This window comes from Cryptotermes secundus, unplaced genomic scaffold, assembly GCF_002891405.2.
Source record: "Cryptotermes secundus unplaced genomic scaffold, Csec_1.0 scaffold152, whole genome shotgun sequence".
NCBI lineage: Eukaryota > Metazoa > Arthropoda > Insecta > Blattodea > Kalotermitidae > Cryptotermes > Cryptotermes secundus.
In genome coordinates this window covers 1,449,927-1,472,198 of record NW_019720705.1, presented here as the reverse complement: position 1 = coordinate 1,472,198, position 22,272 = coordinate 1,449,927, and the positions used below count along the sequence as shown (strand labels likewise).

The window sequence follows — 22,272 nt, the reverse complement described above, 5'->3', positions numbered from 1 at the left end:
TACTGGTGTTAAAAAAGTATTAATAAATGCATCCCAGCAGAATTTATTAAACATGAAGATCGCTGTTGTCTATCATGTGATACGGTGTAGTCTTTCAGGCCCCAGCGGAACCTGTTGCCTCCAACTCCACCCTGATGATTGAGGCAGCAGACTCCTTTGCAGAGTCTGCAGCCCTCCATCAAATTACAGTTATCATATCTCTGAAGACAGCAATCTCCGTGCACCGCCTTAATAACCTAAAATCTCGAGAATTAAAACACGTTCCCATAGCATCTTTTCAACGCGTGACACTTAAAGTAGGTGTTATAAATGAAACAAGATATGGTACACAATACAAATGTAGCCAATCAGACTTGAGGTTCTCAACGCGATGACTTCGAAGAATACCATTTCCTGGGATGTGACGCCGTGTAGTGTGGAAGAATACCGACGTTTCAGGGGAATGCACTGACTTCAATTTCAGGATCGAAAAGGAACATGAGCAAGAGAGCCACAAGCTTGCAGCAAGCAGAATGTGAGACTCTCGGTCCGAGAGAGGCTTGTTTCATTATCTCCTCTCCTAGCTCTCCTGTACTTGTCCACGGCTGCTACACCGGCCTATATTTCGAACTTTCAGCTTGTGCTGCTTGTTCTGCTTCTTTGCATGCTCTGATTACCTTCTGACCCTATCATTTCTCCGAAACCATACCAAACTCCACGGCGTCACAACTCAGAAGTTAGTACTTCTTATACCCTCTTTGAGAACATCAAATCTTAAGATTGTTTGATGAGTGTTTGGGCGGTTGGTCGGTTGGTCTGATGGTCTGATGGTCGGTTATTTAGTGCTGATATTGCAGCACGAAAAAAAATTATTTTACAAGTAATATATTCTTTCGAATTAAGAGCAAACTGTTGAACCTGAAAAGATAAATTTAACTAAATGTAGGACCTGATGGCCGATCACATTGGCCACGCCTTCTAAGGTAATAAATGTCTTCGGCCGCTCGAACACTGTGATCGTGGGTTAGATTCCCACTCAAGGCATGGACGTATTTTTGTGTTTATTCTGTGTTTGTGTTAGAGAGCGGCCTTGCGACTGGCTGATCCCCCGTCCAAGGAGTCATATCGGTTGTCTTAGATTAAGAAACTGAAGTGAAATGAAGCGTTTCACGGATGTCCTATTCTCCAAGTGGGAGCAACAGGAGGAGGAGGAGGAGGAGGAGGAGAAGAAGAAGAGGAGGAGGAGGACACCTGGTGAGGACTTCATTAAATGTTGCATGTTTTGAAAATTACTATTATAGGCCAACTCTGTACAGGATAGGTGCGGCAAAGTATTAGTAAAAATCTTCACCTTTCATCTTGAATTATTAGGCCTAATTTAAATATGACGCATTCAAGATAAGGGAACAAATAAGACTACTGCATTAGTTAATAAACCATTCTGAATATCAACGTGCCATACGCTGCTCGCAAAACCAATTTTTTTTTTAGTTGCAGACACATTGATACAGAACAAATAATTAGTGCATAAATAATTACACATCGACTAGTTTTATAATATTAACATTCGCCTTTTTTCAGTTCATAAGTAGAAACTGTTTTTTTTTAAGCCATAAACAGAAATATATAAAAATGGGACGCCAGAGCACCGTTAACGAAGATTCTAATTACCGTGTAGTGTGTGACATGGAGGTTCCAGAAGGTGGCTGGGGATGGATTGTTGCTTGTGGCTTGGCAGTTATGTTTGTAAGTATCGAGACTCATGCGTTGTCTTTGTGTTAACTGCATTATAATTCAGGGATCCAGGGCAGTTCATTCAGTGCAGGAAGGACTACAGTCTGGGCGGCAGAGGTTAGAAGATTTTTCTCTTCTCCTTAGTGTCCAGACTGGTTCTGAGGCCCACCGAACCTCCTACCCAATGAGTACCGGGGACTCTTTCCTAAGAGGTAATTTAGACGGACAGTGAAGCTGACCAATCACTTCCATCTAATGTCGAAGTCAAGAAAGGTGGAGCGATACCTTCATTTCCCTATACGTCTTCATGGCGTGGTGCTTCATTACTTATGTACGGGGATAACTTTACTTTTACCTTTCATATAATTCACTAATAACGCCCACGGACAAGTGCGCGTGTTACAGCCACTGACCGAACGATGATTTGGCTATCGGCCCAGAGCCGTGGCATTCGATAGCTGGGTATCTCTCAACTTGAAATTTGAAAGAGGCACGTTATAATGAAATTCCATGCTTTATTCTTACCTCATATTACAAAATTTCTTCAAGTCATGTTCTACTGAAACTTATACTCCATCTACATCTCGATAGAGCAACATACAATTGTTTCTGGGAAAGAAATGTCATAGGCTCCAGATCAAGATTTCAAATTCATCAGAGCTTTGTCCTTTGACCTTTGCAAATGCTGAACAAACAGTGAATTGTAAATACTGCAGACTGTCTAGCAACGACTCCGTTGCCTCTCCCAAAAGACTCGTTGCCACTGGCGCTGAGCGGACATTATAAACTGCTGTATTATATCTTACTGGTGATTTTTCGATTAACTTACGTTTCCTACAATGCTGAAGTTTCGGTAGTGAAGAAGGCTGCGGTATTTCACGTTCTACGATTCCAGTGGCTGCCGATCTACACATTCGCCTATCCAGAATCCTCCATCTGTTCTCCTGATCTCCCAGCTCCCTGGATCCAGACACCCTATATTGCGTAGGTGGGTCAGTAAGCTTCAGCAATGACTTATTTGAAAACTTGTTGCGTTGGATGCACTGCTTATTTCTGGCGCAGGCAGAAGCACGAACTCCCTACGTGATTACGAAATACTTTCGAGCTTGATCGGTCAGTAGCAGTGTCGCTGCAGCGTTAACGTGGCCGATCTGCTTTCCGCATGCACTCAAGAAGAGCGCCGCGCAGCGATATGATTGTGGGATGAATATTTACCAGGGGCAGAAACCCACCGCAGACTTTCGGGCACAGAATGGGAACAATGCTTTACTGCAGTGAAGCGCGTACGAATTTATTATCGTGTTGAAAAACGCTCGCAAAAATGTCACTGGCGAAAAATAATCATGCCGCCAGTCCAAATTCACTACAGAGGGCAACGCTGAGGGCGTTCAAGCCATGATTCTGAATAATCGAGAATGAATATCGACGAAGTTCCGTATTATATATGCATCAGTAGTTGTTGTGCTCATGGAATCATCTCAAGACCATACTGGGCTTCAAAAAGTGCGTGAAAGATGGGTTACGAAACAACTCACAGGAGAGCGCAAGCACAACCGTGACAATCTGTCAAGTGCTGTTGAATCGTTATTGAAGGTGACGTTTACTTTAGTCATATTGTCACTGGGGACGAGACGTAGGTCCACCATTACAATCCATAAAGCAAACATCACAGTTTCGAATTAAGTAGTTCGAAACTCAAACACTGGCGGGAAAAGTGATGTTGACACTTCTCTTGGATACACTTAGGCCAATTTTGGAGCACTACCACGAGTCCTGTAGCGTAGTTGGTTGAGGCACTATACTACAAGCCGGAAGGTCGCAGGATCGAATTCCGAGGTGCATTTTTTTCAATTTACCTAATCCTTCCAGTCACACTATGTCCCTGGGGTCGACTCAGCCTCTAACAGAAATGAGTACCAGGAATATTCTTGGGGGTAAGGGCGCCCGGCGCGTAAGGCTGACAACCTTGCCGCCATCCATGAGCCGATTGCCTAGAAAATGTGGGTACCTCAACATCTCACAACCCTATGGGCCTCCACGGCCTGTTACACGGATAGCTTTACTTACCATGAGACAGGCACAACAGAAGTGCCCCTTATATTGAAATGCTTCGGGACCAATGGAAACCAGCTACTCCGAATAAACTCTGACGACTTATTGTCGGAAGTTGCACGATACCTTCCGTCGGTACATTGCCGCCCACACCACTGAAAGTCTCCGCTAACTGAATTTTAAGGTGCTGAATCATTCTCCGTTTAGTCCAGAACTGGCTCCTTTTGACTATCATTTGTTTCGTTCAGTCTGACATTTCGAGAGGACGCCATTTCGCTGGTGATAAGGAAGTGAAAGAAGCGGTACATAAGTGGTTTGTCACTCATCGAAATGTTATTTTCCTGAGTGCATTCAGAAGGCTGTGGACTGCTGGATTAAGTGTGTTGAAAGGATGTGGTGAATACAGACAGGTGCTAATGTACATACACTTCGTAGTTGTATTATTTAATAAATTGCAGATACTTTCTTCCTCGCCCTTTAGCTACACCCGTTGTTAAATGTCATAGCCATTCCCTGAACTGTCATCAAAAGGTAAGTAAGGACTTCCGGTTACAAAATAATCTTAATCGTTGGTGATGTTTACTTTCAGACTGTGATCCTTGCGCCATTTTCAGTCTTCGGGTTGATGTTTGACGGCTTTCTGGAATCTCTGGGTGAGGGAACGCAGATAGTGACAATGATTTCAAATATGACAGCCAGCTTCAGTTTCCTGCTAGGTGCGTATCGGCCACAATCATACTGCTGTTTCTTATCTGCACTGGCTCTTGTACTTTGATCTAGTTATACGAGTATATGCGACATGTGCATGAACTAGTTTTATTTTCCGCGTTTGGGACCAGTAGCAGCCTATCAGTATTCTCCTTGAATGGATTTCAATACAATTTTACATTTAAGTCTGAACTTATTACATACTTCGTCTAAGCAGGGCAGTGTTTGTCGGTTTATCGCCTTGTTATGCTGTATTCGCGCAATTTTCATGGAAATGAAAAGAAAAGCGCTGGAACACAATTTTTACTAACTCCTCTATTTAGACCCTCATATAAAAATAACGACAGCCGATCACAGTGGCCTCGTGGTCTAAGGTATGAACGGTCTTCGCTAGCTCGAACATTGGGATCGTGGGTTCGAATCCCACTCGAGACATGGATATATTTTATGCTTTTATTATGTTCTCGTGTTATTCTGTGTGTGGGTAACGGTCTTGCGACGGGCTGATCTCCCTTCCAAGGAGTCTAACCGACTGTGTATAGATTAAGAAACTGAACTAGCGGCCAAGATCCACAAAGGCTGTATAGCCATAGATAGGTACGATAAATAAAACTAATCGAAACCAGGCACATTTTGAAAGACAGCTGTGTGAACTGACGTCACATAAAGGAGGAGATGGAAGGGGGAGAAGTAAGATTTTAGGACGGACAAATAAAAGGGACTGGAGAGACGCGAGAGAATGGAGGAAACTAAATTTGTACAACAAATTAGGACATCCAACTGAATTTACAGGGGCACTACCACTAGTTCATCCATATTCCTCTTTTTTATATTCAGTTCCTACCTCACAGAGAACACACTGCGATTGTATTTGAAAGATAAATCGGTTAGTGGTGTACAAGGATGCAATCGCTTTTTATTCAGAGCACTAAAGGAATACATATATTCTGTGAACAAAATTCAGAGTTTAAAGCGTTATAATACAGCATCTTTCGATGTCCAATGTTACATAATTTTGGGCAACAAATTTAAATTACTTTTATCTCTGTCCCACTAAATAGGTCGTGGCCCAGAGACATGATATGTATTAGCGGGGTTTTCTCTTCAAATCCCAGCTGTTAAATTGTCATTCAGGATTAATAGTTTTGGAGAATTTTCTCGGTCCTTCGCAATCAAAACATTCGTAATCATCTTCACACTCGTAAGGTTTGAGGTTTTCACGGCGGTGACTAAGAAGAAATCCGTCCTCTGGCATGTGGTGCCGGGTAGATATTGTGTTAACAGATGTTTGCACCTGCTCAAGCTGGTTCGCTCGCGGATTTCTTCTTGTCTTCTACCCTGAAGATGGAGAAGATACGTTCCTCCGAAACGTCGGTTAACACAATTTCTACACTGCGTCACATACCAGAAGACTGTTTTGTTCATCTTCACGTTCGGTTCGAAGAAACATAACATATGCAGCTGATAATAAATTATTCAAAATTTAAGGGAATTAATTAACCTACAAATTAACTATTAGATTTCAATGTTTAAGCTAACATTGCCTCTTCCTCGTTACTCGTTAACAGAGGATGGATTAAATAATACTTTAAATCAAATACTGTAAACTATTTCTTGCAGGCTATTTTACGATTCTGACTAATACCGAATGGTAGGATGACAGACGAATGATGAACTTAAATGATTATAACGAAGTAGTTGTGGTCTAATCGAGATATCATGAAATTTTGAGTAAAACTATTAAAAAAGAGATAAGACAAGATAGTAGGTGTCCCAGCCGAGACTCAAACCAAATACCTTCTGAATATGAGTCACACTTTAGGCTGGGACCACACGAGCGCACAAAATGCGTCCGTGGTAACGAACGTCGTGACGCCCGTTGTAGAAATAAACAAGAGAGGCCAATGTTACGCTTTCTTCTGGCTCCATTGCAGATAAAAACTACGCACCGCATTCTGAAACTGTGTGGTGTCCTCAGCAACGTCAGTCATAAAGTACGTTCGTTGCAACGGACGTACTTCGTGCGCTCTTGTGGCCCCAGCGTTACTGTTACGCTGACTCGTTCCGTGATTCCAACCACTTCTGATTGACGGGAAAGTAAGACAGGCTTCTAATTTACAGGGAGGACCATATGAATCTTCAATCCGATTTTGATTCGGTTCTCCACTGTCAGATTGTCTGCTGTAGCTGCAGTTCGTACATGTTTTAATGTATTGGGTATTTGCTTCTAGGTGTGGTGATCAATTACATATTAACTAAGTATTCGTGTCGAAAAGTCGGAGTGGTTGGATCTGTTATATTCTTCACGGGCAGTTTCGTGAGTGCATTTGCCAATTCAACGTTCCTCCTGGCTTTCTCTTACGGTGTCCTGCAAGGCATTGGCATTGGTCTCATGATTCCCGCAGCACTCACCAGTTTCAATCACTACTTCTGTCGTCGGCGGACATTTGCAATGGGTGTAACCCAAGTAATTACAGGAATAGGCAGCATGATTCTACCAATAATTCTGCAGAAACTGATAGAAGAATATGGTTTCAGGGGAACCCAAGCGATTATTTCAGCCATAAGCCTTCATTCATTGATTTGTGCTGCTCTTCAACGGCCTGTAGAGATGCATGTCAAACGAAATAAAGGAGTCGCTGTGTATAAGCAAGAAACCGGATCTGAAAGCCATGGTAAGCCTAATATTAGGCGGGACTCTGCAAATTTTGAAATGAGAGTTGTTAATGGGAAGCCTGACACGCTACGAGACTCACGTAATGATACATGGGAGTCTCCTAACGTTGGAACGAGAATCGTTAACGGAATACCTGAGACTCTAGTTGAATCACATGACAAATGGGAATCCCCTAACCGTGAAATGAGAATCATTAACGGAAAGGCAGAAGCACTAAAAGAATCACATGACGACACGTGGGAGTCTCATAACTTTGAAACAAGAGCTGTTAACGGCAAACCTGGGACTCTAGAAGAATCACAAACACGTGAGGCTATGGAAGATTTTGATAGTTACTCCCTTCTTTATCAAGAAGAAACTATTACATGTGAAATGGTCAAAGGAGTAATTGTGACTGACGATTCAAAAACGCCAAATTCAGATGTGACAGATATTCATGTGAAATCACACACCCGCAAAGAATCTCACGCCACTGCCGACGTATATGGAAATCTATCTCTGGTACGTGAGAGTCACGTTGATAATGTTAATGGAAGTAATTCAACAGTAAACTTGAATGAAGTAATTATTAGATGCAGTGAAGTAAGTAAACAGTCCCAAATCATTGTGATGAATGATGAAAAGAACCAAAATGAGTTTAACAAAGATGATGATGATGATGATGACGATGACGATTCCGCAGAAAGAAATTTGTTAAGGGATGATATTTTGAAGGTGCATTACCCTCCAGACAGCCTATCCACAGACATGGGTTCAACTGTAAGAGAGACTCGGGTTTCTATGAACGATTTGAGGGCCACAGTCAGTAGTCTCAGAAGCCGGACCAGTAGCTGCGAGAGAAGAACACGTACAATAGAAGAGGCACCCATGTCAAAGTATGCAGTCAACACTGGAGAGCCGAACATGTAAGTATAGCATAGTGCGCTGGAAAAATAATTACGCGATTAATTTTGTCCATAATTAGATTGAGATTGACGACTAATGCAGCACGCACGGGAAATAACAAATGTATTTTGTTCGAAAAACTGAAGAGAAGTTGTTACTTAGAAGATATAGACTTGGATGAGAATAATACAAGGTAAATCTGTCCCTGTGCCGGTCACGGTAGCCGAGCGGTCTAAGGCATGCACTGTTTTCGCTCGCTCGGAAGCCGGGATCGTGGGTTCGAATCCCACTCAGGGCATGGATGTTTGTGTGCGTTTTTCTGTGTCTACAGGTAGAGGCCTTGCGACGAGCTGATCACTCGCCCAAGGAGTCCTACCGTATGTGTAAGATCTAGAAAAACCGAAGTGAACGGAGTTCATGGAGGTAGGCCTAGGCCCACTGGGGCCGTATTGCCAAGGAAAAAAAAATCTGTCCCTGTACTTAATTAACTAAGTACTACAGTAAGACATATTGGGGATGGAGGCATAGCTCCACCATTCTTGACCTCGGCACTAGATGGTCAGTAGTCAGATTCACGTCCCGGTCGCTTTACCCCCGGTTACCGCTGGTACCAATTGGATAGGAGGCTGAGTGGGCCACAGTGGCAGTCTGGAGGCTGTGGAGAGGAGAAAAATCTTTTGCCCTGCCAGTAATGGAAACCAGGCTTTCCAACCCGTAGCCCGTCACTATACCAACTGAGCTATCTCGGCTCCTCAAGGAATCCAAACTTCAAACTTTTATCCTTACTCCTATCGGTCTGCTCGGGGCCCCAGTTCCGGTTTTGCCTTTCCCTTCCTCCATACTCAACTCACTGTTCTGCCCTGAAGATGGATGCAGCGAAAGACTCCCCGTTACCCACTGGATAGGAATAAGGTTATAAGACAGGGAAGGCTTACGCGTCAGATTTCTTTATACTTATGCCAGTGAACATGTACTTATCGATACGGGAGAAATGAAGCTCATCATAAACTAGATTCATAATCATGTTCCATATGACCCCTTGTACCGCGAAAGGCAATATACAATTAAAATATAGGGACAACGGTCATGAAAAGGATATTAAGCAGAAAGACCTTGTGCACTAATGATCCATATATGCCTAGTTTTTATAATTCTGTTTGTCATTATGTAGCAGACAGCTGATGACAGTTACGGTTAGCACCGCCAGGCGGCACTGAATGTCAATTATGCTTCAGTCGGCATTGCTCACAAAATCAAGCAGTCTCTTGTTTCTAGCGTACATGTTAAATGGAAGAGCAGATCAATGAAGGGATTGTCTGTAGAGATTGTAACTATTTATTTCAAAGGTTCCACCAATTTCTTGATTTTGTAAGATCTAATACTGCTTATCAATATCAGAAAGGAGTATATGGTGGTAACAAGGAACTGATAGTTACTGGTGAGATTCATAGCGTCTCACAGTGTTTAACCGATGGCCAATCTCTTATTGTTACAGTTGCCCAACTTGGGACTGAAGGAAAGTGAGGGGAAAGGGTTGTTAGGTACACACACTTTTTACCTAAACTGATTTCTAGCAGCTTCCTGCTGAAATTTCAACGGGCTTAATAAGTTATGCGGAGTATGTACATTCTTTCGACAGATTTTCAAGATTTTGGTCTGCTGTAGTAGATTTTCTGGACCTGCGCTTGATGTTGGACCCAGTGTATGTGAACATTGCAATTGGTATAGCTGTCTCCTTCTTTGCTGACGTCACATACTGCACTCTGTTCCCGTTGGTCGTCCTGAAGTTGGGCTTCTCCAGAGCGGACTCGGCTCTCTGCATCTCCATTCTCTCAGCTGCAGATATTTTCGGCAGACTGTGTGTCACCCTCATTGGGGCCTTTTGCCCCCGGATCAGTAGTCGAGCTATTCTCCTTGCGGGGGCGGTGATGTCCGTCATCGGCAGAACAGGTACGTCAATACAGTTCTTACAAACCACAACAGAAGGAAATAAAGCTGTAATTCCATATTCGCAAATTCGCCATTTTTGGCCGAGTCCCCACCAATAGGCCTATATTATCATGAAATATAATTGGAAACTTTTCCGCGCTGCGGGTTTGTGAAATTTGCATAGCTTCTCCTCCATAATCGCGAAGTCACGGCGTGGTGTGTCCTCAGGTTATGGTTGGAGGAGACGGCCTCGAGATATGGAGGGAAACTGCGGATATATTGAACAAGAAGTCGCGACAGCAGAAAAGGGGTGGTCAGATATGGAGGTTAGTTGCGAATATATTGAACAAGAAGTCGCGAACAGCAGAAAATGGGTGTTCAGATATGGAGGTTAGCTGCGAATATATTGAACAAGAAGTCGCGGATAGAAGACAAGGGGTGGTCAGACATGGAGGTTAGCTGCGAATATATTGAACAAAAAGTCGCGTACAGCAGAAAAGGGGTGGTCAGATATGGGGGTCAGTTGGGAATATATTGAACAAAAAGTCGCGAACAGCAGAAAAGGGGTGGTCAAACATGGAGGTTAGCTGCGAATATATTGAACAAAAAGTCGCAGAAAGAAGAAAAGGGGTGGTCAAACATGGAGGTCAGCTGCGAATATATTGAACAAAAAGTCGCGGAAAGAAGAAAAGGGGTGGTCAAACATGGAGGTTAGCTGCGAATATATTGAACAAGAAGTCGAGGAGAGAAGACAGGGGGTGGTCATATATGTAGGTTAGCTGCGAATGTATTGAACAAGTCGCGAACAGCAGAAAAGGTATGGCCCTTCAGCTTGGATGTTGGGCTAACTACGCATTGCCATGAAGAGAATTACGAATTGTTACGCAGAGCCTCGAACTTGGACCGATTCTTTTGTAACGACTATAACTAAAGAAAACTTATTCCGGATTTGGCACGTGGAATGTAAGGAGTCTGTATAAAGTAGGTTCACTTACAACAGACGGAGAAATGGCGAAGTCTACGTTACATTTATTAGGAGTACAGGGGGTCAGACGGGACACGGGCGGCACCAAACCAGCATAATGTAAATTTTCCTTTGGAAATGGGAAGCAGAATCATGAAATATGGACAACACTTTTTAAACAAGATATTTATATCAGCAATACAGAAGGTACGATAAATCATTAGTGATAGGATGTCGCATATAATACCAACTTCATGGAGATGAACCCTTCTTAAAAAGCCGCCAATTGTGCAGCCACTCAAGAACTTCCCAATATTTTATTTAACCCGAAGGTTCACTACCGTGTTCACAAAAGCCCTCCACTTTTCCCAATCTTAAGCCAGATCGATCCAGTCCATACCACCCCATCCAATCTCTCTAAGATCTATTTTAATATTGTTCAGCCACCTACGTCTCGGTGTTTCTAGTGTTGCCCACCCTACATGCATTCCGCTTTGCTCCTACGCCTGCTATATGTTTTGCTCATCTTGACTTGATTATCCTAACTATATTTGGCGAATTGTATAATTTACGAAGCTCCTCATTATGCATCTGTCTCCATGAAAGTCCAGATCCTACCAGCCAACAGCCGCTCAGCTTCTCGGTAAATTTCCCAACATTCATTGAACCTAAGTGTTCACTACTGTATTCAGAAAAAACAGCAAGCAGTGATGGCTGTTCAGATTGTAACTCTCTGAACTGCATTAATATGCACTATTGTAAACGGGTGCCAAACTTTCGGACGAACATGTTGCTGATTCAAGTGATGGTGTGTTGAACTAGATTTTATTCTGACCGAATCCTGCCCACAATCATTTAGATCCTGGAGATGGACAAAGCATGTTCCTGCGAAACATCTGTCCTCATCTGAGATATCACACCATGTCACAACCCAACATACCACTGTCCTGACTCAAGAAATTGTATCTGTGGTTTCAGTTTTCGTTTTCCTCCATGACTTCACTGCAATGGCAGCGCTAATCGCATACCTCGGGTTTACTAGAAGCTTCATCCACGTGCCCATGCCTCTGGTCTTAGCGGAGTACAACATTAAGAGATTTCCCGCTGCTTATGGTCTGAGCATGGTGGTGGCTGGGATACTGGGCCTCGCTGCAGGACCTCTTGTCGGTATGTCCAGGAAAGTGTAAGGTGACGCAAACATCATGTTTCATCCCTGTCATTTAATCGTCATTGAAAAAAAATGACAGAATATTGGACTAATTACAATAAACACGGGAACCGCAATAATTAAGCAAGAAATTTTCGGAGCAGCTCCAAGTTCTGAGCATTTCTCTGTCAGATTATTACTTAAAGGGGACGCCTGCAGGAATTCTATATTTGTGGGTTAGTAACGCTTTCAGTATAGAGATAATTATATTAAAATGTAAATTTGATATTCAGTCGATTCGTCTGGCACAGACAGGGTATCGATCAGTGAAGGGCTCTTGTGAATACAGTAACGAACCTTTTGATTCCATATAAGGCCTTGAATCTTAACTGGCTGAACGACAATTATCTTCTCAAAGAGGAGTTAAAAAATTAAATTTTATATTCACTCGTGTCGTTCCAAGACCCGTGTCAACGGTCCATGAACTCAGCATGCCCAGTCGAACGAGTGTTTAGGACGGCATATTTTGAAAATTCACATGAATTTGAAGCTAACTACATGTCTTCTGGCGGCCACGGTAGCCGAGCGGTCTAAGGCATGCACTGTCTTCGGTCGCTTGGAAACCGGGATCGTGGGTTCGAATCCCACTCAGGGCATGGATGTTTGTGTGGTAGAGGCCTTGCGACGAGCTGATCACCCGCCCAAGGAGTCCTACCGAATGTGTAAGATCTAGAAAAACCGAAGTGAACGGAGTTCATGGAGGTAGGCCTAGGGCCACTGGGGCTGTAGTGCCAAGAAAAAAAAATATGTCTTCTGCCAGTCACGGTAGCCGAACGGTCTAAGGCATGTACTGTCTTTGCTCGCTCGGAAATCGGGATGGTGGGTTCGAATCCCACTCAGGGCGTGGATGTTTAGTGTTTGTGTATGTGCGTCTTGCGACGAGCTGATTACCCGCCCAAGGAGTCCTACCGAATGTTTACGTAGTGTAAGCTGTAGTGCTAAGTAAAAAAGAAACAAAACAAAACACGCGCGTTCAGCATAAGTAATTATACATGAAATAGTTGAGACTGTAATGAACTCTCCCTCTGTAACCGACAAACATTGAAGTCACATGCAACAATTCGCCGTCAACTGATACTGAAACAGGCGAGAAGTCAAAACAAGGACCCTACTAATTGAATAAGTAATCAGTATTGAGGTGCCATTATTCACTGCTATTACACACACTAAGAAGTAAAATTCAATATGTATAAATTATTTAATATGTACGTCAAAGCAGTATTTTAATTCAGAATTACATTAAAAGAATAAAGCTAATCTGATTTCAACTCAGTGTTAACTTACTAAAGTCATTCATACATAGAGTAATTGTATTCAGAGGTCATTATTGATTATTGAATATTCAAGTTCATAAATGTACGCAGAGAATCTCATCTGTTTAATTATCTTGAAAACCACAAGACTAAAGAAATACCGTGTTACAGGCAAAATGTGTTTCCTGTTCCTCTACAGCTTAGGCTTGTAGGATATTCCTTCCCCATAGTAGCACGGTTGGAATTGAGGCACTATACTACAAGCCGGAATGTCGCGGGTTAGATTCCCGATGGTCAGTAGATTTTTCAATGACCTAATCCTTCCAGCCGCATTATGGCACTGGGGTTGACTCACTCTCTAAGAGAAATGAGTACCAAGAATCTTCCTGGAGGGTAAACGGCGGCCGATGCGTAAGGCTGACAAATTCTCCGTCATCTGTGAGCCGATTGTCTAGAAGATGTGGGAGCCTCGACGTCTCACAACCTTATGCGCCTCCACGGCCTGTTACAGGAATAGCTTTCTTTTTCTACTCCTGAGATACACGCAGAAGGATATCGTGTAGATATTGGCGTAAGTGGTGTTTAACATTACTCGATCTGAATGAAAACTGAAAGGGCTTCCTCACAGTCTTCTTAAAATTCTTCAGTATTGAATTTCGATTGTTCTTCAATTGTTTCATACCTACAAACGGACGGACCGAGCGATCTCAGTACGTGCTAGGCAGGGTTGCAAACGAGTATAAAAATGGTGAACTCCAAATGGTAGTTCCTCTCCTTTTATCTTAAAATAATATTTATAAAACTAAAATTCACACATGGATACCCCCCCCCCCCCCAGTGTGTACCAATTTGTTCTGAGTGTGTTCCATGATCTATTGTATAGCAAGACACATTCACGGTAAGCAAGACAACGTTCGAGCAATTACACTATTTGAGAACATAAAAACATGTTACATAATTCCTAGACGACAGGAGAATCTCTCAACGAGACAATAGCAGGCCATATATTAAGTTTAGACTACATTCTGGGAGGGCACTGAGAGGGGACCACGTCTTGACCCTGAGAGTTCAATGCGTAATAATACATTTTCATTTTTGCTGTTGTTATTTAGTAACTTTAATTAAAAGCTTTTTCATTTACAGGGATTTCAAGGAATGAAGCTAACAGCCCATCAATGAGTATTCTGGTGATAGGGTAATCTTTAAGCATCCAGACAGGCTTATTCGTATGCATTTTTTTTCCGACCCGCCGAATGCCTCTGAAGAGGCCACTGGACGAATGAAGCTGGAATAGGTCAATAAAACAAACAAAACTAAATCTGTGGCCTATAGTCCGCAAGCGAACTATACCGACCGAGCGACCGCCGCTTGTAGACGAACTTAGTGCCAACTTTAGCGGATAGAGAATGTCGCGTGGTCACTGCAACGGATCCCCACGTTCGTTAATCTGTTTTCTAAACCGGAGCCGCTATTTCCTTGAAATAGCTCCTCAATTATCCTCACGAGGCTCAGTGGACCCCGTTCCAGACCCACTAGTCCTCAGAAAATCCGGTAGCGCCGGGAATCGAGCTCTGACCACTAGATGACAGAGACGGTCAACGGATGGTCTAAATATCTGAGTGCTAGATGGTGCTGATTATGGTCTTTATGAAGACTGTGACAACGAGGACGACAGTGATGGATTATTTAAAATAAAGAATGAAAAATAAATAAGAAAAGATAAATTAAAAACTGAGGAGAGTGGAATATACAGGAATAAAGACACAGAAATTTTACACGCTCTTTTTTCTATCTGAGTGATCTGTCTTTGATTCATAGTCTAATTCGATTTCCTATATTAATCACTGCAGTCGACAGTTCCTTATTTCGTAAACACAACATGAACTGTATGCTTAAAATTATGTACATCAGTTTTATTGATAGCTGCGTATTTTTTTTTCAGGCTGGATTCGAGATGTTACTAACAGCTATCCCGTCTGCATAAACGCAGTGAACATTATGCAGTTAGTACTTTGTATATTTCCTTGGGCTCTGGAGTTCACCATCTCCCGTCTTCGAACACCATCCAAAAGAGAAAACAGCTCATAGATGCAATGCAGTTCCAGCCGCAAAGTGCGTGTGTGAAGCTCAGTATAGTACATGTACCATAACACTGAATGTTCCCGTGCATCCATGTATGTCTGTTCGTCCCTCCTTGTTTCTGCTTCCACACTGAGGGTGGAAGACTCCCTGAACTCTGGTAAAAGGTTACAAATGTTTCGATGAAAACCAATATCTCCATCTTCATTGCAGAAACTTCTGTGTAATCACATGAAAGATGCTACTAACATTTCGGAAAGATGTGCTGTCTTCGTCTTCAGGGTAGAAGATTCGGTACTTGTAGTCTTAAAGTAACAAACATTTCGGAGAAGTAAAATTTTTCTTCCTCTGCAGTGAAGGGGTGAAAGTTCCTCTAAAACACTTAATTTCATTACCATACTATGCGCTGTCAGGACCGAGACGGTGACTCTTCACAATACAATGTGCTGAATACAGATTTGCTATGGAACATTAGCAAAACAAACAAACAAAACAAACTTCATAGTCTGTAATCCGCATAGAAATTATATTAATTTGGCCCTAACGTATTTGGTATATTATAATAGTCACTAGAATATTACAAATGTATTAGTTCCGAATTTTGCAGTAACAGAAGAATTTTGTTAAGTCCAAAAGCATGGAACCGAATTTGACAGACCTCGCTCAACTGAAGTCCATGTGGAGCCTCCTCACCATATCAGTAAATTTCATTTTCGTTCCGTAGGCTCGTGAGACCCGAAGTACGAATTTTGGTCTGGCTAGTCAGACTTTTGAGGCATGAAGATGATACAAGTGATATTTCATGATTCAGTTCCTACCTCACTGAAAACAGAACGCATCTCCATTAGAGGCTAATCGATTTATGCACGAGAACCTCAGACCCTACAAATAATCACAGTTTGCTGTGGGTGTGACGCTTGGTCTCTCACATTCAGAGGGGCACACAGACTGAGCGTGTCTGGGAACAGGGTGTTGATGAGAATATTTGGACCGAAGAGTAATGAGAGACTGGAGAAAACCGCGTAATGTGGAGATTCATAATTTTTACTCTTCGTCAAAAAGTATAATGATCAAATCCAGGAGCTGCAAAGAGCATGTAGCACGCATTGAAAGTAAGGAAAACACATGCAAATTTTTGGTACAAGAAGCTGTTGGAAAGAGACCAGTATGAAGATCTAAGCCTAGATGGGAGAATATTAAAATTTTTACGTTAAATTAGGGTTGGAGGTTGCAAACCGGATTCAGGATAGGGGTCAGTAGCGGTTTCTTGTAAACATGATAATAAACTTTCGGGTTCAATAGAATCTTGGGAATATTTTACTATCTGACCAACTACTGGTTTCTCATAAAACACTCAGCTAACTGGAGTTAGTTGCCGGTCACGGTACCCGAGCGGTCTAAGGCATGCACTGTCTTCCCTCGCTTGGAAACCCGGGATCGTGGGTTCGAATCCCGCTCAGGGCATGGATGTTTAGTTTGTGTGTGTGTGCGTTTTCTGTGTTTGTGTACAGGTAGAGGCCTTGCGACGAGCTGATCACCCGCCCAAGGAGTCCTACCGAATGTGTAAGATCTAGAAAAACCGAAGTGAACGGAGAAGTTCATGGAGGTAGGCCTAGGTCCACTGGGGCTATAGTGCCAAGGGGGGGAAAAAACTGGAGTTAGTTATTTAATTAGACAAATAATCACTGCATATTCTGAAAATAATACGGAACTCATAAATACATTCTGCATGAGAACGCAATATTTTTTATGCAAAAGCAGATAGTATATACTACGACCATTCTACTTTGAAGGTTTAATCGAGTTGTAGACCATTACGCTGCTAGCTAGCTACTCAGATCCAAGGGTTATCATGTACTGGCGCACAGGTCCACCGAATCAAAATTCAACTAGACGTCACGTCCAAACAAGCAGCAGAACTTCACCGAAGCTTGGAATGATCTCGTCACTGCGTCTGCGTCTTGAACGTTAAGCAGATGATTAACAGGTAACTTCACACATCAAGTAGGAATTTTCTCCATTTTGGCTCCAGGTCAAGCAGAATGACATTTGGGCCCTATCTAACGGCCGCAACATGCAATCTGGTACTTTCTGGTCCTAAATGGAACGTGAAAATTACGACTGAGTTTTCTGTAAGGGGAGTCACACTCTTTAGTCTTGCCTGTATCCAATTTACATAATTTAAAGAAAGTTAAGGTTCCTCTATCCCAGGTGCTGAAAGTCTTTAAAATTCTAGTAAGGTAAAGGTAAAGCTATTTCTGTAACAGCCCATGGAGGCCCATAGGGTTGTGACAAGTCGAGGCTCCCACATTTTCTAGGAAATCGGCTAACAGATGGCGGTGAGGTTCTCAGCCTTATGCGCCGGCAGGTCTTTGCCCCCAAGAAGATTCTTGGCACTCATTTCCGTTAGAGACTGAGTCGATCCCAGGGCCATACTGCGGCTGGAAGGATTAGGTAAATTGAAAAGAAATACAATGACCTATCGGGAATTAAACCCGCGACCTTCCGGCTTGTAGCAGTGTGCCTCAACCAACTACGCTACCGCGGGCCCCCTTTAAAAATTTAGTAGCCAGGCAAATACTCTCCAAATATTTGAGGTTCCCATAACGATGATTATGGACTGTATTAATATTCTGGATCATTCTTCGTAGTGTTTACTGTTGATTCACTCGACTACTTTTCGACAGCTTACATTATGCAACGTCGATTGATAGGATAAGCAAAAAATGAACAGGAAGGGATATGAAAGGAAGGTGCTGGAATTTAATTTAATTCACCACTTCTACATTCGCCTGGAGGAATTGAGAAAACTAAGAAAAAGATCAGTCAGTATGACCTGTCTCCGCTTCAAGATTTGAACCCGGGAAATCCCGAACAGGGGCAGAGATTTATGCACTCTACTTCAATTTCTGGTTGAAGCATTCCACTAGTAACGCACCTACTAGTAAGATTTAAAATTGTGTAGTGATCTTGAATAAGAAATAAGTTGGAAATTAGAAATTAAATCTGTCACCTACTTGTGAAAAATACAAATTCGCTCTCCCTTTATTTTCATCACGCATTGTGTTTTATTTCTGGAGACTTTCATTCATCTTAAAGGCAACATATGAGATAGTATATTAGTCGTGGAAATTATGTTAATATTTTTATTAAAACCTTACTGACAGAAACTGTCATTACAGCGGCTACCGCATGGCTAATGCATTGTAAAGTAAAGCTATTCATAAATTTCTCCTCCTTAACCGGATGTTGGATATTACAATATGCCAGTTCAAAAATGGCGGCTGTGGACAGAATGATAAAGGATACTACATTAATAAAAGGCGTAAATTTGCCAGCAGAAAGTAGTTAAATGAATATTTCTATCCGCAGTGAATGAAGAAACGCATAACTGCACACAATTTGCAAAAACTGAAATGCGAGGAACTGGTACTAAATGTAGTCGAATTCATGCCTAGTTAGAGATACAAATGATTTGAAACCAAACTGTGGGGAAATTACTGACCCCAAAAAATTACATATTTTTAAATAAAATTATTTGGTTTCCTACATGAATTATCAGGATACGTACGATGCTCAGATCGCATTAAGTGGAGGAACTGTTTTGGAAGAGACTGTGGACAGTCTGTCGTATGACAGATTACCGATGAATGAATGAATGTACGATGCTCAATGACATAGGTCTATGGAAGTCCATGACCAGAGGGCAAATCTAAACGCGGGACACTGAGGAACTCACAGAGAATTGGTAGATGTCAGAGACAGTATAAAATTTGTATGCGCCTCGCAGCCAGCGGCGCACCAGTGGCCGTAAAGCGCAGAAGAGTGAACTGGCCATCAAAGTTAAGAACCTCTCTGTAGGTTCTGATTTAAGTTTTCGTATACAGCGTGTTACTTAGTAAGCTCTGTGCAAATGATAGTGGTCGTTCCAGCGGTTACGGCAACAACTTCCATTAAATAGCTTTTAATGTGTATAATTTATTTAGAACAATGTGCCTAAAGGAGAATGAAGCAGACTTGAGTTTCCTAAATATCAGGACCTGACAGTCGAAGCGTATTGAGTTGCGTATGCAAAGAATGGAAAAGAAGAGGGTACTCAAGAAGGTGTTTGTCACCCAGAAAAAACAGAAACATTCAACGAAGAGTAATAAACCTTGATGACTTCCAAAAAGAAATACACAGAAATGTTTCCGAATTTTATGACAAAGGTGAATTTCCGACTCGCAAAAAAAGCAACACTTACTCTTATGGGAAAAAAATACATATAAATGACGAAACAGTTCAGTCCGCTCCGATACCAGTTTCGTAGCCCTGCTACTGGCGCCACACCACAAAGTGGCAATCAGCGGCAACTACACAACTTCTCGCGAAACGTCATGAGATACGAAACGCCTTAAAACCTTACATTTAATTATATTTTAATTCGTTTAGTGGGGGTTGGAGTCCAGCTGGGTCATGTCGGCACGGCGGCCACTGATTGGCCTATTGTAGCCTGCCCTGGGTGATTATGATGATGGAGAATTTGGTAGAGCGAAAATTGGCAGGGGAAACCGAAGTACTCGGAGAAAACCCTCCCCAGCGCCACTTTGTCCACCACAAATCCCACTTGACCAGACCCGGGACCGAACCCGGGACGCCGCGGTGAGAAGCCAGCGACTAACCGCTTGAGCTATGGCGCAGCCTACATTTAACACAGGAAACTGCGGCCAAGCCTCTACACATTGAGTGGATTCTGGTTGGCAGGCTACCAGAATCTGCGTAGCCATTGAAATGTGCAAATCTGTCACGATCTCATATTACTTGCAAAGGGTATTTTGTAAGAGATTTAATTTAAATTAGTCACTGTAGGATTAAAGGGTAAAGGTACCCCTGTAACAGCCCGTGGAGGCTCACAGGGTTGTTAGATGTTGAGGGTCCCACATTTTCTCCAGACAATCGGCTCACAGATGGCGGTGAGGTTGTCAGCCTTACGCGCCGGACTTCATTTACCCCCGGGAAGATTCCTGGTTCTCATTTATGTTAGAGGCTGAGTCGACCATTGTGCGGCTGTAAGGATTAAGTGAATCTGAAAGAAATCCACCTCATCGGGATTCGATCCCGCGACCTTCCGGCTTGTAGCATAATGCCTCAACCAACTATGGTACCGCATGGCCCCTAGTTAGTGTATACCATATTTTATTTTCGAGTTCTTAGACTGAAACAGCTCCTCCAAAGCGAAATATCAACCAATATTAAAAATAAAATTTACGACGCGGAAAAATGATTTCTTTCGTTTATCAACTATGTTTCAATCGCACCGGTGTCGAATGATACGTAATATTACTTGTATGTATTAAGGAGCCACCTCTGGGGCCGCGCCACAGCCCAAGCGGTTAGTCGCTGGCTTCCCACCGCGGCGGCCCGGGTTCGATCGCGGGTCTGGTAAAGTTGGATTTGTGGTGGACAAAGTGGCGCTGGGGTAGGTTTTCTCCGAGTACTTCGGTTTCCCCTGCCAATCTTCATTCCACCAATTGCTCCACAATCACCCTCGCCTATCATCTGGGGCTGGTACAATAGGCCAGAAGTGGCCGCAATACAAGGGACTTAGTCCCACCCCACTAGCAATAAAAAAAAAAAGGAGCCACCTTTGGGGGCACATAAGAAAACCACTTCAGTCGTAATACATATCCACTCTACAATTCTAGATTCAAACGTGGAACCTTCTGTATGCGAAGCATCATTACCAAGAAACACTACTCTGAGACGTTCTGCTGTCGGTAAGTGTAACTCCCACTCGCATATGAGGCAGTGTTATTCAGTTTCTGGTCTTAACGAGCTGATATACAATGGGCTTGAGATAAGTGACATCAGATGTAAATAACTGTTCTTTTTACCAAGCGAGAGTCTATCTTCAGTGTAAGAATGGTCTAACAGTGTAAATCAAATGTGACAATCCTACAGATCGGGATTCTGCAATTAGTTGCCATCTTCAGCATCCCTCCGGTTGTGATAAACTGTTCGTAATATACGGGTACATAATACATTTATACTATATCAAGGGCCGGTTTCGGTAGCCGAGCGGTCTAAGACATGTACTGTCTTCAATCGCTCAGATGTCNCCTACCGTTTGTAAATAAATTATTTATTACACTTGGTCGTCGACTTACGACCGATTTCCGCTCTGACATGTCGTAAGTCGATCTGGTCGTATGTCGGCCATATATTTATTAACATTATTTTTAATATTTCTTAATTTTTTTATTATCTTTATAATTTATTTTTGAAAACTTTTACATTTTAATCATCTTATATTTTTCATTTTTTTTTGTGCTGCCGGTCGTAAGTCGACGACCAAGTGATTACCTTTTCCTTATGAGACCTTATTACAAAATATGTGCAGTAACATAGGAAACTAAAAGCAGGTGCCATTTATGTATTCATGCATTCATTTCTGGCTTGCATAACAACGCTGTCAATACGTACGATTTGAGGTACTCATAGCTGTGATTATGAAAAATTCTATCTTCTGGAATATAATGTCGTGCGGTTCGTTGAAAGTCAATTGACGTTACAGAGGAACAATTCGCCTCCATCTTCAGAGCGGAAGAGAAAGCGGAGCAAGAAACCAACATAAAGTGGGTGGCAAGCTGCAGCTGGCTCCGCTTCCCATTTGCTTTCACGTTGGTTTCTTGCTCTGCTTTTTCTTCGAACCTGAAGACGGGAGCGATATATTCTTCCGAAAAATCGGCTGACTTTCGGACTACAAGGCGTTATGTCCCAGACTGTAGAACTCTTCAGCGCTGTCAATAGCACATACTGTACAATT

The 22,272-nt window shown here is 42.5% G+C and overlaps 2 protein-coding genes across 7 annotated transcripts in view; one reads left to right on the top strand and one right to left on the bottom strand.

The window, feature by feature from the left end:
- Nucleotides 1-22,272, bottom strand: part of LOC111871303 — a 50,325-nt gene that overhangs the window by 10,129 nt on the left and 17,924 nt on the right. The gene's annotated exons all lie outside the window — the stretch shown is intronic.
- Nucleotides 1,440-16,908, top strand: LOC111871326. Its single transcript, XM_023864356.2, has 6 exons — nucleotides 1,440-1,725; nucleotides 4,355-4,481; nucleotides 6,705-8,055; nucleotides 9,675-9,985; nucleotides 11,907-12,095; nucleotides 15,331-16,908. The coding sequence occupies exons 1-6, from the start codon at nucleotides 1,612-1,614 to the stop codon at nucleotides 15,474-15,476; spliced, it is 2,238 nt and encodes a 745-aa protein (XP_023720124.1). The 5' UTR covers nucleotides 1,440-1,611; the 3' UTR covers nucleotides 15,477-16,908.

Excerpts from the sequence above, each read along its gene's own strand:
- LOC111871326 (XM_023864356.2), top strand. The coding sequence starts at position 1,612 with ATGGGACGCCAGAGCACCGTTAACGAAGATTCTAATTACCGTGTAGTG. Across the intron at positions 8,056-9,674 it reads AACACTGGAGAGCCGAACAT|ATTTTCAAGATTTTGGTCTG; the intron begins GTAAGTATAGCA and ends TTCTTTCGACAG. Across the intron at positions 12,096-15,330 it reads CGCTGCAGGACCTCTTGTCG|GCTGGATTCGAGATGTTACT; the intron begins GTATGTCCAGGA and ends TTTTTTTTTCAG.